Source organism: Astyanax mexicanus, chromosome 1, assembly GCF_023375975.1.
Source record: "Astyanax mexicanus isolate ESR-SI-001 chromosome 1, AstMex3_surface, whole genome shotgun sequence".
NCBI classification, from domain to species: domain Eukaryota; kingdom Metazoa; phylum Chordata; class Actinopteri; order Characiformes; family Acestrorhamphidae; genus Astyanax; species Astyanax mexicanus.
The window spans coordinates 8,092,084-8,111,433 of NC_064408.1; the positions used below are offsets into that span (position 1 = coordinate 8,092,084).

The 19,350-nt window shown below is 38.0% G+C and overlaps 1 protein-coding gene across 3 annotated transcripts; it reads left to right on the forward strand.

Moving 5' to 3' along the window:
• The first annotated feature begins 5,350 nt into the window (after positions 1 to 5,350).
• On the forward strand, positions 5,351 to 12,104 carry LOC103038156 (golgin subfamily A member 6-like protein 22). Of its 3 annotated transcripts, none has more exons than XM_049486216.1 (8): positions 5,351 to 5,493; positions 7,640 to 8,508; positions 8,806 to 10,317; positions 10,863 to 10,957; positions 11,046 to 11,130; positions 11,238 to 11,306; positions 11,574 to 11,706; positions 11,823 to 12,104. In XM_049486216.1, the coding sequence occupies exons 2-8, from the start codon at positions 7,666 to 7,668 to the stop codon at positions 11,945 to 11,947; spliced, it is 2,862 nt and encodes a 953-aa protein (XP_049342173.1). In that variant the 5' UTR covers positions 5,351 to 5,493; positions 7,640 to 7,665; the 3' UTR covers positions 11,948 to 12,104. The 3 variants fall into 3 exon arrangements, with proteins under 3 accessions (XP_049342173.1, XP_049342143.1, XP_049342119.1); XM_049486186.1 differs by having other exon boundaries at positions 7,640 to 8,418; positions 8,716 to 10,317; XM_049486162.1 differs by having other exon boundaries at positions 5,352 to 5,493; positions 7,640 to 10,317.
• Positions 12,105 to 19,350: the final 7,246 nt, after the last annotated feature.

Genomic DNA, 19,350 nt, shown 5'->3' on the forward strand with positions numbered 1-19,350 from the left:
AGTTCGGGCACACCTTTTCAATCAGTGTTATTCTTTATTTATTTTTTTATGATTTTATTTTCTACATTGTCAACTTCACCACAGAGTCCAGATCTTAACCTCATTGAGAATCTTTGGGATGTGCTGGATGGAGAAGAGCTGCTTTGTGCAGTGGTCAGACTCTACCATCATCAATGCTGCTGCAAGATCTTGGTGAAAAATTAATTCAGCAACACTGGACTGAAATAATTATCTTGTGACATTGCAGAAGTTTATTGAAACAATACCACAGTGAATGTGTGCTGCAATCAAAGATAAAGGCGGTTCAACCAAATATTAGAGTGTGTGACCTGTTTTTCGACCAGAACTGAGAATACTATATTATATATACCATCATCTAATTTCTTGCCACAATTAGAACAACACCAGAAAGACTCAGGAATAACAATACAAAATATAATCCAGTGGTTTTGTTCCCAAGTTAAAAACAAAACTATGCTAAGCTATATTGTGTTTTTTTGTGAGTCTCTGACATAAATCAGCCAATCAGAGCAAAGATAAGCTTTAGTTTAACAAGCCATGAGGTACTGTAATAAATCTAATGACTATAAGGCTTTGCTAACTACCGTGCTGTATATACACTACCTGGCTTAAAAAAAATGCCACCAAAAAAATGGTCACACACTCTAATATTAGGTTGGACCGCCTTTAGCTTTTTCACAATTCACAATTCGCCTTTAAACTCTTTCACAATTTCAGCCCCATGAATCCTGACATTGTCATCTTGGAATATGGCCGTGCCATCAGGGAAGAAATATAAAATCTATTGATGGAATAACCTGGTCTATATTCAGTATATACAGGTAGTCAGCTGACCTCATTTTTTCAGCACATACTGTTGCTGAACCTAAACCTGCAGACCAACTGCAGCATCATTTACTAGTTTTATAACAGCTGCTCTGTGGTGGTTTTCTTTTCTATGGGGTTCTGAGTATTGAAGAACAGGGTGAGAGGAGGATAATAAAGTAGAAAGAGAAACCGATACAGAACTACAGGTCTGTAATTATAGAAAACTACAACATGCTCATATATGATCAGTGTGTAAGCTGATCTTTAACTGGACAGTATAGAAACTAGAAGGTGGTTTTAATGTTATGGCTGATCAGACTGAAAGCAGGCAGTGGCACAAAGTGAGCAAAAATGTGTGTGTGGTCAAATGCAGGAATAGGGCTTCCTGAATTAGTTTAAATGGCCATTCTAATTAATCTGAATATTCATAACCTGCATCTAAATAGCTCATAACTATTCCAGCAGGCAATGCTTTGCGTCAGTTCTGCGCTCTGATTGGACGATCACTCTTGAAAGGTTTTACTGTGAGGTTTGGACTGGAACAGCACCTCACCGGTTTGTGATGATTCCATCATTGAGCATTTCGTTGTTTGACCTGAGCTGATGAGCAGCCTGGCGTGTTTATTAGTGTGTTAATTAGGATTTGATTGATGACGGTACAGTAGGCTGCTGCAGGAATAGCACTATCACATTAATAACCTACTAAACACAGTCAGCCTCAACTCAAAATCACAAACAATTACAGAAAATTACAGACAATTAACAGGCCAGATTCAGAACGCTGCGCAGTAAGTGACAGGACACACTGTACCGGTGATTTGCTGTGTGTGTTTTTGTGTGTGTGTGGGTAATATGGATGGGATACAACTAAATACAATGAATTACAACATTTACGGTTCCTTAAAGCAACAGTCCTTATGTTTTGGGGATTTGGAGACCTGGTGTGAGTGTGTAATTGCACCCAGCATGTAGAAAAATTGAGCAACTTATAAAATGTGCACTGCTGTACATTTTAAAACAATAAAGTTGTAATATTTTGAGAATAAATCCATAATTATTTTAGAATAAAAGTCAATATTTAGAAAATATAGTTCAAATATTTTGAGAATAAAGTTGTAATACTTAAAGAATAAATTCATAATTATGTTAAGAATAAAATCACAATATGTTGAGAATAAAAGTCATTAATTTAGACAATACATTTGTAATTATTTTGAGAATCAAGTCGAAATATTTTAAGAATAAATTCATAATTATTTTGAAATTAAAGTTGTAATACTTAAAGAATACATTTATAATTATGTTAAGAATACTTTTTTTGAGAATAAAATTCATAATATTAAGAGACTAAATTCTTAATTATTTTGAGAATAAAAGTTATAATATTTAAATAATAAATTCAACATATTTTGAGAATATTTAAAGAATAAATTCATAATTATTTTGAGAGGAAAGTTGTAATACTTAAATAATAATTATGTTAAGAATAAAATTATTTTGAGAATAAAAATCACAGTATTTAGAGAACAAATTCATAATTATTTGGGAAATAGTCATAATATTTTAAAGAATAAATTCATGAATATTTTTAAATTAAAGTTTTGATATATAAAGAGTAAAGTTGTAACACTTACATAATAAATTCATAGTTGATGTTGAGAATATTTTTTGAGAATAAAAGTTGTAACATTTTAAGGATAAAGACGATTATTTTAATTAAAGAATAAATATGTATTTTTTACTAATAAAGATGTAATTATGTTAATTAAATAATAAATGTATAATTATTTTTTAAATAAAGATGTAATTATTTCAAGAAAATAGATGAAAAATAAATGTGTAACAATTATAAGAATAAATTCACAAAACTTTGAGAATAATAAGAATTTTCAGAATGCAGTCATTAAATTATGAGAATTAATCAGAATTATTTACTTTATTGCCAGAATAAAGTTGTAATATTTAAAGAATAAAGTAATAAAATTTTAGATTTTTTTTGTAATTCCCTTGATTTCAAAAGAAACACAGAGCGGCTGTCCCAATACATTTGTCCATACAATGTAGTTCAGTACTTTGGTAGAATCACGCAGATCTACGACATTGTGTGGGAAAAGTTTACAAAGAAAAAGAACATTTTCTACGTCACCAAGGGCAGATCTGACTCACCTCTACTAAACCACTTTCTTCCTATTCCTGCCCCAGTTTCATAAAGAAAACACACACACTTATAGAACACATGGTACCTGAGCGTAGTGTGAAAACAATGTTCATTAATTTGTTCATGAAGTTAGAGTGTAAGGAGCTGTAACTGTTTTCTGAGATGAATAAATCGCTGATTTTTGAGACTTACATTTTCCCTTAAAAAATCATAAATAGTACCAGTCAAAAGTTTGGACACACCTTCTTATTCGGTGTTTTTCTTTACTTTTTTATTTAATTTATTTTCTACATGGTAGATTAATATTAAACACATGAAAACAATTAAGGGACACTTTCACGTAGTAACAATTATGTAGTAAACAGTAAAAAAAAATGTTCATCCTCCACATTATTCCCCTGATCTAAACCTGATGAACTGAGATTGAGGTGAGTTAATTGGGATGAGCTGGAGCTTCACAGCCTAAAGGAAAAGCAGCAGCTATTGTTCAGCACCTCCAGGAACTCCTTCCTTCAAGACGCTGAGAAAACTATTCCAGGTGACTCTCCCTCATGAAGATTAAAATTAAAACCAAGAGTGTGCAGATCTGTCCTCAAAGATAAATGAGATACTTATTCAGAAGAATCAAAAGTATAAAACATATTCTGGTTCTTTTTGTTTATTAAAAATTAAGCTTTTCATAGATGCAGGTGATGCATGTTATTATACTGTATATGTTTATGTACATTTGGAGGGGTGGGGCGGGAATGAAGTTGCTTGTTTCTTCTAATTTTGTTATTCCAAGAAAATCTATAAATAAAATAAAAAAAGAGAAAGCTGTTTAAAATAAAATTAATAGAGATGGCTAACGGCTAACTGGTGATGCTAACTGTATTTCCGATCTGAAAGAATCACTGTTTTTTATAACAGATTGATTTCGTAGTGCTGGGTGTAGTGAGTAGAATCTGTTATTTGATATTCGATGTGGATTATGGCTGTATTTCACTTTAGATTATGACAACTGGTGATGCTAACTGTATTTCTGAGTGAATTTAATCACTGTTTTTTTATGAAAAGATGGGTTTGTTTGTGCTGGTTAGTGTTTTTAGATACTGTGTTTTTTTAGGATATGTGGATTATGACTAAAGTTTACTCCAGTCTGTAGTTATTACCTTTACAACATCGCAATGCAGCTGTTGGTTCAGTGCTAGCTAGGCTAACAGACTGCAGATCTTAATGGAGGTGGCTAATGGCTAACCGGCAACGCTAACTGTATTTCCTGGTTGAATTATTCACAGTTTTTTAATAACAGATTGATTTCTTACAGCTGGTTGTGGGTAGGAATTAATCACAGTTTTTTTCAACAGATTTTTACATGTAGCCGTTCTGCTGTTCGGCGTTTTCAAAGTGAAAACTCTTTAGATAATCAATTTTTTTTATAGACAAACAGCTAAAGTTTACTCAGTCAGCCACAGACTGAAGCTGCTGGGGGTTCAGGGTAAACTGTGGAACTGGAATCTGCACCAGCGATGCATTTCGTGTTAACATTAAGGCGGGTTTATTGCCCAGCTGAAACTGCGGACTGGAATATGGATTGTTAAGTAGAGCGGGCGGAGTCACCCGATATCCGATAAGCTAATTTACATTAATATCGGCCCCAAGACCGATATTGTATTGGATCGGTCCCATCTCTAATTAGAATCATATAAAATCAATTAATAAATTATTAAAAGTATTTTAAAGAAGCAATAATAAATAAACTTATTTTCCATACAAGTCAAATGTGTTCACATATGTTTAAAATGTACACAAAACGTTTATAGTTTTCATATAGGAGTTGTGTGCAAGTTTTCTGTATGAATATATGAATGGGGCTGTAAACATACAAAAAAGACGATTGACTTATAATTACACATAAAAAAACTAATAAAATCATTTAAACAAGAAAAATAATAAAGCTTGCCTTATATATACTACATCGTTGTTTTTTTAATAAGCTGCACTCGGTTTGGCATAAGGAATCACCAATATATTTATTATTTAGTATTTTAAATAAATGTATTATTTATTTTATTGTTAAAAAAGTGTTTTTTTGTGTTTTTTTTTTTTATTTATACAAGTTTTGCTGTGGTTGGGTTTTTGATATAGTGAGATTGTCTCACTATCTTAAGTTTTTACCATATAACTGGTGTAAAACGTTTCTTTTTAGCGTTTTGATTATTATTTTATATGCAAATCCTGCACAGTAGTGGAGAATGAGTTGAATAAATTATAATAAAGAATAATCTTTATTGGAGATACAGTGTTTAAAGGGATCAGCTGTGCTTGTTTTACACTGTGTTTTCTCGCTATGTGACGTCATTCAGTTCAGGTTGAACGGAATGGAACGCTGCTGGATGTGACGTCATATAAAGGACTGGAGTGGAGGGGGCGGGGCCTGGATGGAACGTTTCCGTGGCGACGGGCGGTTCTAAAGGCAGGAGTTTAGGAGCTCATGGATCATTCAGCAGTAAGTCCTGTAGAGAAAGGTGAGTCTCTCTTTCTGTCTGTAATAATAATAATAATCATAATAATAATAATAATAATATTTGCTGCCACTTAACTGTATCATATTCGTTTTTAGTTTTCTATGTAATATGTTTTAAATTGTATAATTTTTAAAAATATATACAATTTAATATACAATAGACTTGGCACGGTATTGTGAATATAAAGGGTGTTTGTGTTTGCTGCCACCTAGCTGTGTCATACCCAGCTGCTAAGATACTATTTTACAATTTGTGAAAATATAAAATCTAATATATAATAGAGTTGTATTCATTTTGCATAATATTAATAATGGGTATGCAAAAGTAAACATCCCTGTTATTCTGATATGTATAAATCCTATAGATATGGAGCTATTAGTATTTTTATTTTCTTACAGCCATCTATCTATTCTTATCTGGGAACATTAATAGATATTTTTATGCACTGAAGTGATTTATTAGTAAATAAATGAGTGTGTACAGATGTAGAGGTGGTCTAAAAATACATGTAATTTATTTTAACTGGAAAGGTGCTCATAGTTTTTCAGTATTAACATTAAAAGGGCGTTGCGCAAATTTTTAAAAAGTTATTTTAAAAAAGTGCCGTTAAGTCGAATATCAAAAATGAACCTAACATTACCGTGATCCCTTATTGTAGTGTTACATTTACATTACCTCATTATCACTCCTCTCTCACACATTTCAATGACTCAACTCATTATTAATTGTTAATAATAGTTTAATTGTTTAATAATCTCTAGTAGTGTCATTTAATAATTAGTTGACACATTAATTAACCATATAACAATGTTTATTACTGTCATAATTCTGTTAATTGTTACTTTTATTGTAGTGTTACCTTTACATTACTACAGTACCTCTCTCTCACACATTCCAGTGACTTAACTAATTATTAATTGACACTGGTTAATACTTAATTATTCATGACATTGTTTTAATTACAATTATAATTATTAGTAATTTCTTAACTAGTGTCAATTGGTAATTTGTTGACACAATAATTAATCATATAACAATGTTTATTATTGTCATAGTACTGTTGTTAATTGTTACCCTTATTGACCACGTTTTTTATATTTAAATTTTTGGTGCTAATAACTTTTGAACGGAGGATTGTAGCCAGCAGATAATTATATAATCAGGACAGTAGGACCACAGAGAGAGATGCACACTATTCTTTTAGTGTTAATACCAAAAAACTGAGAGCACTTTTCCAGTCAAAATAAAATGCATGTACTTCTAAAACACCTGTACATCTGTACACACTAATTTATTTACTAATAAATTACTTGAGTGCATAAAAATGACTATCAATGTTCCCAGAGAAGAATAGATAGATGTTTCTAAGAAAAGAAAAAAACACCAATAGCTCCATATCCTTAGAATTTATACACTTCAAAATAACGGTGATGTTTATTTTGAGTCATCAGGAAAATTTCACACCCATTAATATTATGCAGAATTCATACTTGCATTCTGTGTATAATATAACAATAATAATGTATTAATAATTATATTTTTTAATTAAATGCCACTTAGCTGTGTCATACCCAGTTGCTGAAATGCTATTGAATTTGTGAATGTATTTATATATTAATATTATTCAAAATGCATACTTGCATTCTTTCTAATTATTAATTGCCACTGGTTAATAATGTATTAATCAATACGTTTTTTATTAAAATCAAAAATGATTAATAATTTCTTAACTAGCGTCAATTAATAATTAGTTGACATCATTAATTGATCTTATATCAATGGTTATTACAGTCACAGTACTGTTAATTGTTAGCCTTATTTTACAATTACATGTACATCATTATTACCCCCCTCTCTCTCTCACGTTCCATCTCCTTTTTTCTTCCTCCCTCCACCTCTTCCTCTATTTCCTGTCTCTCTCTCTCTTCTCTACATATCTTTCTCTCTCCTACTCTCTCTTTCTCTTCTTCTTTCTCTACATATCTCTCACTTCACCTCTCTCTCTTTCTGCTTTCTCTAGATCTCTCACTCCAACTTTCTCTCTCTTCTTCTTTCTCTACCTCTCTCCCTACCTTCCACTCTCCATTCTCTCTCTCTCTCTTTCTGTTTAGATGTTTAGATCTTAATCTTTTTCCTCTTTTTTCAGATTGTTATTAGGAGACAGTAAAGAAGATGAAGAGGATCAGAGAGGTGCGCTGGTTCTTTGAAGACGTCGTCCACAAAGTCTCCCGTTTCTTCAATAATGACAGAGAACTGGAGAGGCAATGGGAGGACGAGATGTTCCGCCGGGTTCAGTCAGAGAGGATCGAGGCAGAACAGAAGTTAGACAGGCTAAACAGGAAGCTGAAGAAGATGGAGAAAGAGGAGAAGAAGCTGGAGAAGAAGATGAGGCTTCGAGAGAAGAAGCGAAAGATCCAGCAGAAGCGAGAACAGGATTGGTTCAGGAGCAACATGAACTCGTCTGCAGTAGCAGAAGAGAGTCAGGAGCTGGAGGAGCGAGTGCAGAGCCGTCCGGACGTGGAGAGAGAGAGCACACTCCTCCTTCAGCAGCTCAAGAGAGAGAGAGAAGAGGAGATGCTGAAGAACAGAGAAATGGAGGACCTGCTGAAGAGGCAACTGGAGGAGCTGAAGTACAGAGTTGGACAGATGGAGCAACTTAGAGAAGAGAAAAGGTATAAGAGAGAACCAGAGATGGAGAGGAAGAAAGAGGTAGGAAAAGAAGAGATAGAGAGGCAGAAGGAGCTTCAGCGTCAGGCCAAAAGAGAGAGAGCCCTGGAGAAAAAGATGGAAACAGAGCTGAAGGAGAAAGTAGAGCAGATTGAGAGAGAAAGAAGGAAGAGGGAGGAGATGGAGAAAGATATGGAGAGAAAGCTAGAGGAGAGAAAGAGAGAGATTGAGGAAAGGAAGAGGGAGATGGAGAGAAGGGTGGAGGATAGAAAGAGAGAGATCGAGAGAGAGCAGGAAGAAGTAAAGAGGAAAAGGAAGGAAGATCTACAGAAGATGCAGGAACAGGAGGTTCTTCTGCAGAGGCAGCTAGAGATGAAAAGAATGAAAGAAGAGGAGAAGATGAGGGAGGAGAGAGACCGAGCCCTTGCAGAAAAGATGGAAGATGAGCTGAGGATGAAAGAGGAAGAGATAGAGACAGAAAAGAGGAAGCTGGAGGAGAAGGAGAGAGAGATGGAGAGAAGGTTAGAGGAGATGAGGAAGGAGATGGAGAGAAAGCAGGAGGAGAGACAGAGAGAGATCGAGAGAGAGCAGGAAGAAGTAAAGAGGAAAAGGAAGGAAGATCTACAGAAGATGCAGGAACAGGAGGCTCTTCTGCAGAGGCAGCTGGAGATGAAAAGAATGAAAGAAGAGGAGAAGATGAGGGAGGAGAGAGACCGAGCCCTTGCAGAAAAGATGGAAGATGAGCTGAGGATGAAAGAGGAAGAGATAGAGACAGAAAAGAGGAAGCTGGAGGAGAAGGAGAGAGAGATGGAGAGAAGGTTAGAGGAGATGAGGAAGGAGATGGAGAGAAAGCAGAAGGAGAGGCAGAGAGAGAGGGAGGAGAGAATGATGGAGATGGAGAGAAAGATAGAGGAGAAAAGGAGAGCAATTGAAAGTGAGAAGGAGGAAAGAGAGAGAGAGAGGAAGGAGAGAAAGATGGAGATGGAGAGAAAGATGGAGGAGAAAAAGAGAGCGATGGAAAGAGAGGAGGAGGAAAGAGAGAGAGAGATAGAGCGAGAGCAGGAGAGACAGAGAGAGATGGAGAAAGAACTGGAGGAGAGACAGAGAGATATGGAGCAAGAGCTAGAGAGACAGAGAGAGATGGAGAAAGAACAGGAGGAGAGACAGAGAGAGATGGAGCGAAAGCTTGAGAGAAAGATTGAGAGGAAGAGAGAGATGGAAAGAAAGAGAGAGATGAAGCGAGGGCTTGAGAGGCAGAGAGAAATGGAGAAAGAACAGGAGGAGAGACAGAGAGAGATGGAGCGAAAGCTTGAGAGAAAGATTGAGAGGAAGAGAGAGATGGAAAGAAAGAGGGAGATGAAGCGAGGGCTTGAGAGACAGAGAGAAATGGAGAAAGACCAGGAGGAGAGACAGAGAGAGATGGAGAAAGAACAGGAGGAGAGACAGAGAGAGATGGGGAAAAAACAGGAGGAGAGACAGAGAGAGATGGAGAAAGAACAGGAGGAGAGACAGAAAGATATGAAGCAAGAGAAGGAAGAGAGACAGAGAGAGATGGAGAGAAGGAGAGAAGCTGTGAGAGAGCAGGAGAAGGAGAGAGACATAGAGAAGGCGGCAGAAGAAAGATCAAGGGAGGAGCTGGACGTCCAGAACATGCAGGAGGCCAGACGGGAGCACATGGAGCGAGAGAGACAGAGGAAGAGGGAGCTCCTGAAGAAGCGTTTCTCTCCAGGAGAACCCTTCTTCAAAGCTTCAGACGAGGACACCAGACGCAGGGGCTTTAGGGCCAGGAGATCCGAGGTCCAAACTCCTGAAATAAAGGAGGAGATCCCTGAGCCACAGGACGAGAAACACCTAGAAGAACCTGTGGCCTCCAGCACAGGACCCAGGTTCATCTGCGTGAAGCCCCTGACGGAGCTCTCAGATCCTGAGGAGAAAAGTGAGGAGGAGCAGGAGAGCAGCACTGGTGGTGAGGAGGAGAACATCCCTCAGAAAGAACCAGAGGAGGAGCCCAAGGACATCAAAACGGAAAAGATGAAGAAGGTCTTGCTGCGGCCGTTCCCGATGGGCAGGATGACGGAGTGCTTTGTGGAACGGGACAGAGAGAACAGGGACAATCCCGTCTACCGCCTGTACCGAGAGGAGGGGGACAGCAAAGAGGTTAGTAATACTTCAGCAACTATGTAGCAACACCTTAGAAACCTACACATATACCACAGCAACACTTTAGCAACTATGTAGCAACACCTTAGAATCCTACGCCTATACCACAGCAACACTTTAGTAACTATCTAGCAACACTTTAGCAACTATGTAGCAACATCTTAGAAACCTACACCTATACCACATCAACACTTTAGAAACCTACACCTATAGCAAATTAATACTTCAGCAACTATCTAGCAACACGTTAGAAACCTACATATATTTCACAGCAACACTTTAGCAACTTTGTAGCAACACCTTAGAAACCTAAACATATACCACATCAACACTTTAGAAACCTAAACATATACAACAGCAATACTTTAGAAACTATCTAGCAACACTTTAGCAACTATGTAGCAACATCTTAGAAACCTACACATATACCACATCAACACTTTAGAACCCTACACATATACAACAGCAATACTTTAGAAACCTACACATATACCACAGCAACACTAACCACTTTCTCTCTCTCTGTTCTTCTTTCTTTGCAGTTACTGATGGTTGCACGGAGGATCGGCCACCAGAACACCTACAAGATCCGGCTGGGCGATTCTAGTGCGGGTGGTAGTATTCTGGGTCAGCTAAGGTATGTTCAGATTTCTGATTACAGTTCTGTCCGTCTCTCTCAGTGGGTCTGATGCACGTGTTCTAAAGCTTCTCTGTGTTTCCTACAGGTACAATTGGAAGTTTACCGAGTTCTCACTGAACGTCAAAAGAGGCCAACCTGAATATCCGACTGAAGTCACCACCATCCACTACGTAAGTAATAAGTAATACATAGATACACACACACATACGATTTTCTAGGGTTCTGCTCAGTGCTGCAGATGATTTAACGTGTGATTTGTGTGTTTTGTTTGTTGTAGGTGAAAAACTTTCTGGGGTTGAAGAAGAAGAAAGAGAACACCACAGTCGTCCTCACTTCCATAGACAAAGTAAGTTTGATACACGGACGAAAATACATATGGTATTTATTTCATGCATAATTCATTTAATTCAATATTTATAATGCATAAAATATAATATAATATAATGCATCATATCGATATTAAATATTATTGATATTAAATAACAGCTCAGTAGATTATTTGGAGTTTGCTGCAATTAGGAGATGCATTTAGATTAGTGCTGTCAGATGATTAAACAGTGTTAATTAATGTAAAATCCCTCATTTAGACATTTATTCATATTTATCATTACAGGAATCTGAGCAGTACAACCTGGTGCATAAATCTCCAGTCTGGGACTCTGAGAGAGAAGAATACGTCCTCAGGTTCCATGGAAGAGCAAAAATGGCTTCAGTCAAGAACTTCCAGATCATCAACCCTGAAAAGCGTAAGTTCATTAGGCTTTACTCATCTGTTTTTCTCTCTTTTTGTCTTTCTCTCACTCTGCTGTAGCTCTGTGCTCTCACTTACTCATGTTTGGGCTCTCTGTTTGTGTCTCCACAGCGGACCTTATTCTGATGCAGTTCGGGCGGGTTGATGAAGACTCCTTCATTCTGGACTACAGATTCCCCTTCACTGCCCTTCAAGCCTTCGCCGTCGCCCTGTCCTGCTTCGAGGCCAAGTCATGACCTCAACACCGTCGTGTGGACTGGACTTTAGACTGGGCAGGGTTACGGACAATAGATCAATTAGATTAGATTAGATTAAATTAAGTTGGCTTGTCAAAGTTGGAATTTTCCCATAGACTTCCATTCAAGGTGTCCAAACTTGAATTGATTTTTTTTTCAAACAGCCCTTCAAGTCCCAGTTTCTTATCTAGAACCATGAAAATCTACACACACACTCCACACCCCCCACCACACACACTCCACACACCACACACAACAAATACACACACCACACACACTCCACACAACACACACACTCCACACTCCACTTCCCACACCACCCCACGCTACACACGCATTCCACACTCCACACCACACTCCACACCACACACTACACAACTTAGTAACTATTTGACAAGCCAACTTGAAGTTCGTTCCCAAACTTTGCCTTTTCTATTTAGATTAGTTTCCCCAAAATTTATAAGCAGTTGTGACCCGAGGAGGATGGGTCCCCCGGGTGAGTCTGGTTCCTCCCAAGGTTTCTTCCTCTAGCTTCTAGGGAGTTTTTCCTTGCCACTGTCGCCTTTGGCTTTACTCACCGGGGGGTTTCTGTAAAACCTGGTAGAAAAAGGAGGCTTAGCAGGACGGGCATGAGGATCAGGAAAATAAAACCAGAGGAAAAACTAGAAGTTACAGTGGGAGCTTTTTAAGGGCTTCTAGTGTGGCTTCTAGTTGGATCTACTGGGGTGGCATAAAATATTTATATTTTTATTATTTATATTTTTGTTTTATTTATTATTTTTATTAATGATCAATAAATCATTTATATTAAGCAGCATCTTATTGTGTGTAGTTGTGTTTTATCTGCAGAATAACACTGTTATACACTCACTGGATGTGCTCCTGAAAGCACATTGATTATGATTAATTATCTATTCATTATCTATAATGAAAAATCATACAAACAGAATAGTCTTAAAAATACTTGCGAGTGGCTTTAAACATCCTGTTATGTTCAAATTTACTAACATCTTTTATGTTTGGGGTCAGCAATTTTAAACTACAGAAAATGATTACAAAATCTGTCAGCACTTTATGCTTCCCACTGCTGAAAATGTTTATGGAGATGCAGATTTCATTTTCCAGCAGGACTTGGCACACTGCCCACACTGCCAAAAGTACCAATTGGTCTTATATAATTATAAATATAATTTTTAGGTTTTCATTGGCTGTAAGACATAATAATCATCAAAAATAAAATACTATATAAAATATATTATATATATATAAAATATATAATATATATAATATATATTATATAACCAGAATACATGTTATGTGACTATGGAGAACTAAAATTTCATTAATTTACCTAAAATTGAAAATAGAGATCTTATTGGTATTTTAATGTTTTTACTTATTTTTAAGTAAAACTTTTTGTAACTGTAACCTGATTAAGGTGCTGCCACTATGATCCGAGGATCACCGGTTCAAATCCTGGATCATGCTGCTTCTCCCTCAGCAGCCGGAGTCTGAGAGAGCCCTTACAGGACATCTTCTAGGGATAATGAATGAATGCTTTAAGTACGTGCCCACTTAGCCCCCGACCCAACAAATAAATCTTTTCAAACAAAGCTTTAAATCTTGTTTAGCTTAAATGAAACAGGATTTAATGGCTTTTAAGGTAATGTAACCCTTTCTCTCCTACAGCTTCTGTTACTGGACTGTCCTCAGAACTAACTGACTGGACTGCAGTTGCTTCTTGCTCCACCTCTGACCAGCTCCTTTCACCAGCATCACTCCCTTGTTGCTCCTCGTCACCCTCACTGTCAGATTCATCTTGGTCTCCAGCATCACTTGTTTCACTCAGCACTTCACTTGTGTCTGCATGGGATACCTCGTCCCCTGATTCAATTCTCTGTGGTGTTTCTGTGTTCAGGGCAGGAAGAAACATGCACTGTGTTAGGAGATTTTCATGGAGAACTCTTTCTCTGCCATCCTCCTCAGAACGAACTACATAGACTGGGATTCTGGATTGCTTTTTCACCACTAGGTAGGGGGAAGGCTCCCAGCGGTCTCCCAGCTTGTGTCTGGTCTCAGTATGACACACTTTAACCAGGACTCTGTCCCCAGGCTGAAAATCTCGTACTCTGGCCTTTCGATCATAATGCTTTTTCTGTTGCTTCTTAGCCTTTCTGGACAGGTGCTTGGCCCGATCATATGCCTGAGTGAGGCACTCAAAGAGATCTCTGACATAGTCTGTGTACTCACAAGCATCTTTGGTAGATGAAAACCCAAACATCAAATCCACTGGCAGTCTTGGATGTCTCCCAAACATCAGAAAAAATGGACTGTAACCTGTGGAGTCATGAACAGAGCAGTTATACGCATGTGTCATTGCATCTACATATTCAGGCCATTGGGACTTTAGGTGTGGTGGCAGGGTCCCAAGCATGTTCATTAGAGTCCTGTTGAACCTCTCAGTGTTTCCATTGGTTTGTGGGTGATAGGGGCTTGTGTGAACTTTCTGCACTCCTCCAATCTGACACAGCTCTTTCACCACTGCACTTTCAAAGTTTCTCCACTGATCTGATAACAATCTGACAGAAAATCCAAATTTACTGAAAAAGTTTCTCCATAGCACCTTGGCCACAGTACTTGCCTTTCGGTTCCTTGTGGGGTATGCTTGGCAGTACCTAGAGAAATGGTCTGTGACCACGAGCACATTCTCTATGCCACCCTTGGATTTTTCAAGTGTCAGATAGTCTATACAGACCAACTCCATTGGAGCGGTAGAATGAATGCTGTTTAGTGGAGCTCTCAGGCCAGAAACAGGGGTTTTCCTGAGACAGCACCTCTTGCACTGTTCACACCACACTTTAATGTCTTTAAACATCTGTGGCCAATAAAAACGTTCTCTAATTAAAGCAAATGTCTGATCGACCCCAAAGTGTCCAAAGTCATCATGTAGCGCAGTCTTGGCCACCTCCCTCAGCTTTTCTGGCAAGACTAGCTGGGTTAAATCTTTTCCATGGCCTGCTCTAACTCTGCGATAGAATGCCATCTTTTACCACCAACCTCCTCCACTCCTTTAAAAGAAGGCGTTGCTCTCTCTCCATGTGCTCTGTACCAAACTGCTTGACACCACGCTCTTTGCAGTGCAAAACAGCTTTGATCACTGCATCAGCTCTTTGGTTAGCTCTGACTTCCTGTCTGGTCATAGCTGGTAACACATCTGTGCCGACCCCATCAAATACATCATGTCCAGCTGACAGTGGCTGGTCAGGCTCTTCCACTTGACACAACTCAGGCTCTCCCAGACTTTCTGAGCTTTCCATCACATCTGGTGCACCCTCAGTAGCCTTTGGCCTTTTCACAGGAACCTCTGCCTTGCTTCTTGGTAATACTCGCTGTGGGCACATGTTCAGCACTGCCTGCACATCTCCATGTGACATTCTTGATAATGCATCAGCATTAGAATTAACTTTTCCTGGTCGGTACTGGACATCAAAATTGAACATGGCCAGCTGTGACACCCAGCGCTGCCCTGTTGCATCAAGCTTTGCTGTAGACATGACATATTTAAGGGGATTGTTGTCTGTCAGTACTGTAAACTGGTTTCCATACAGGTGATCATAGAATTTGTCTGTGACAGCCCACTTCAAAGCAAGGAACTCTAATTTATGGCCAGGGTAGCGTGTTTCAGCTGGAGAGAGGCCCCTACTCCCATAAGCAATAACTCGCTCAGACCCATCCTGGACTTGGGCTAGCACAGCCCCCAGACCTTCCCCTGATGCATCAACCTGCAGGACAAATGGTAAATTGTAATCAGGGTATCCTAATACAGGAGCACTGACGAGCAGACAGGAGCACAGGAACACTATGTATATATAAAATATAAAGGATATTCAGTTAATCAGAAATAACGCTGTCGGCTGGGGATGCGTCCACGCTGATCTTCACACCACATCCGGGTCACGGCACCAAAGATGTAACCCTTTCTCTCCTACGGCTCCCTAGCTGGACTCTGCGTTGTGTTAGATGGAATAATGATGGACCAGGAAGCACAAAGATGTGGTGTATTCAGCTGGATGCTCTGTTTTATTCTCAGGGTCACACAGCAGCTCATCATAACTTCAGCTTTAGAGAAAGCACACAACACTGTCAATTAATTAAGTGCAATTATCCATTTGCACTCAGAGATCAACATTACAGAGAAATAGTTGCTCTAAAATGACTCTGCAATAAAAACTGGTATTTGAAACTCCATGACTAATAAAATAAATGATTTAAACTCCCAGATATACACCACACTAACTGAAATATTAAAACACCAAATACGCAAATAGAACACAAAAATACGGTTAAATGTATACATCTAACAGAACACAAGATGTAATGCAGTATAAATCTGTCCAAAATATTAATGGATGGCATATATTTTTAAAGGATTAATTAGGATTAATATCAGAGCACAACACTGCATGTCTCACCTTTAGAGAAAGCACACAAAACTGTGGCTTCCTGGGTGAGCAGCAGCAGGAAATAGAAAAAAATAGCTAGGCATAGTGCATCTATTGCCACCTAGAGGCCAGCACTAGCAACAGCACCTTATATGGAAGTAAAACAGTGTCACCAGATTTTGCATTTTAAAAGAGAATTTTTAGCACTGAATTATTTTACATTGAATTATTGCATGTGATTTGTTTTGCCTCTGAATTAAACACTTTAATTTTTCAGTATATCATTTTCACTTTTACCTTACAGTAACCCCAAGCCAAACAGAAAAAAACTAAATTACAACTAACTTACAGTAAAATAAAAATAGCAGGTCCGTTTTATATACTGTAAAGTAAAGAACTCATAAATATAAGAAGTATTGTAAAGCATCAGTCCACTGTTTAGCTTCTACCCCCACCTAGTGGAGCAGAACTACACCAGCAGCTTCAGAATTATCTCCCCTAAGGAGGACCTAATGCTATAAAGGGGAGCCCTGTCTGTTGAGTTTAGTATTATTTACTTAAAATAGTGTCCAGTTCTGTTCAGCTTACACACACACATATATATAGACATGTACACTGTTTTAAAAGCGTATATATACAGGGGTTGGACAATTAAACTGAAACACCTGTCATTTTAGTGTGGGAGGTTTCATGGCTAAATTGGAGCAGCCTGGTGTCCAATCTTCATTAATTGCACATTATTGCACCAGTAAGAGCAGAGTGTGAAGGTTCAATTAGCAGGGTAAGAGCACAGTTCTGCTCTAAATATTGCAATGCACACAACATTATGGGTGACATACCAGAGTTCAAAAGAGGACAAATTGTTGGTGCACGTCTTGCTGGTGCATCTGTGACCAAGACAGCAAGTCTTTGTGATGCATCAAGAGCCACGGTATCCAGGGTAATTTCAGCATACCACCAAGAAGGACCAACCACATCCAACAGGATTAACTGTGGACGCTGTAAGAGGAAGCTGTCTGAAAGGGATGTTCGGGTGCTAACCCGGATTGTATCCAAAAAACATAAAACCACGGCTGATCAAATCACGACAGAATTAAATGTGCACCTCAACTCTCCTGTTTCCACCAGAACTGTCCGTCACCACAATAAATTATTGTGGTCTAAAACCAGGTGTTTCAGTTTCATTGTCCAACCCCTGTATATAGATGACATGGTTTGAAGATGCTGGTTTTAGTTCACTGTGTTTTATTATCAAGTCTAAAGTCAGTGCAGTTTTGTTTTCCCACAAAATCTTACAGCACTTCAGGATTCCCCCTGCTGGACAACTTTTATGGACATGTGAATTTCATTTTTCAGCAGGACTTGGCACACTGCCCACACTGTACCAAAAGTACGAATTGGTCTTATATAGTATTCTATTTTTGGGGGTTTTCATTTGCTGTAAGACATAATAAGCTGTAAGATAAAATAATAATAGATCACTGTGTGTGTATTGTGTAATTGTTTTAGGCACCTGTGGGAATTTAAGTAAAGAAAAAGCTTCTTATCTGGGCAGTAAATGTTTATTAGCTCAGTAAAACACTAACTCAGCATTACAATAAACATTTTTTTAATTATTTCAATTTAATTTTAATAAGTTACTGTAACAGATCTTTAAGTTCAATATGGGGACAATATGAAAAATATTAAGTGATATTTAAGTTATTGTGGGTTACTTAATGGATTGCAACCTATATATATATATCTGAATGTCATGTTCTCTTCTGCTGATTTTATTATTTTTTTTATTGTTTTTATTACGTGATGTTGTGGAGCACATCACAGTATTATTATTATTATCAATAAACCATGCCCAAACTTTTGCACATTAGTAAATAAAGTTAAAAATAGTTTTAAGTAAAATCTGTCCTTTTATAGTTAAAGCAAGGCTAAAATAATAATTAATAAATCCTGAAACTGTCTTTGATCTGAAAGCATGCACATAAGCATTACGCATACATTATATTTAATGACTTTTATTAACAATAAACAAATCATACAAACATATTTACAGCAGACAAAACGTCAGACAAAACGTGATGACTGTCCGAACCAGACTCACAGCTCATTTTACACAGAGATTTAACAGGTTCACGTCATGAATCGTGTGTATTTACAGCAACTGTCCATCTTTTACATCTTTCAGTACAACTCAAATACATATTCACAGCATATTCACATTATATACACTGATTTTACACACTCATATCCCTTTCTAACGGAACAAACAGTGATCATTAAAAGGCTGAACAGCATATTACCACATATAAAAGAGACGTAAGTGTATTTTATACTGATTCCGGCTCTGTTTTAAGGCATTGCGTGTGTTAACAATGTTCATCATTAACGGTATAGATATGAGATTTACTCCACTGTCCATATAGTGAATACCTGTAATTATACAACAGTTAGTTCCGACCTCACAATCTGATTGGTTGAGAAGTGATCTAGCTGTGCTGATTTATGTGATACCATCACGGCCTCCTCACACTAAACTTGTATCACTCCGCCGATGCGTTGCCGAGTAACGGCATATACACACAGTACACCCGCAGCAGCGTTAGCTTAGCACAGGCTAGCGCTCAGCCACAGCACGCTCGCCCGCAGCTCGCAGCGCTGACTCATCTTTTGTGGGGAAAAAATGGGAAGGAAAATCGCTCGGCTAATGCTGTCTGACAGCCAGAATGCTAACCAGCCAGGCTAGGCTAAGCTAATGCTGAGCTAAAGCAAGCTACGCTAAGCTAAAGACAGTCCAGCTGGCTAGCTAAAACCAACACCACCCAGCAAAACAAGCAGAAATGCTCAAAAAATGCGCAGCGTTCACCTGAAGACGACTCCACAGAGCAGGAGAGGAGAGTATTAGCGCTATTTCACGCTCCTAACGTTGCCATCTTCACTTATTCCCAATTTAGATTTCAAGCT

Excerpts from the sequence above, each read along its gene's own strand:
- LOC103038156 (XM_049486162.1), top strand. The coding sequence starts at position 7,666 with ATGAAGAGGATCAGAGAGGTGCGCTGGTTCTTTGAAGACGTCGTCCAC. Across the intron at positions 11,131-11,237 it reads AAGTCACCACCATCCACTAC|GTGAAAAACTTTCTGGGGTT; the intron begins GTAAGTAATAAG and ends TGTTTGTTGTAG. Across the intron at positions 11,307-11,573 it reads TCCTCACTTCCATAGACAAA|GAATCTGAGCAGTACAACCT; the intron begins GTAAGTTTGATA and ends TTATCATTACAG.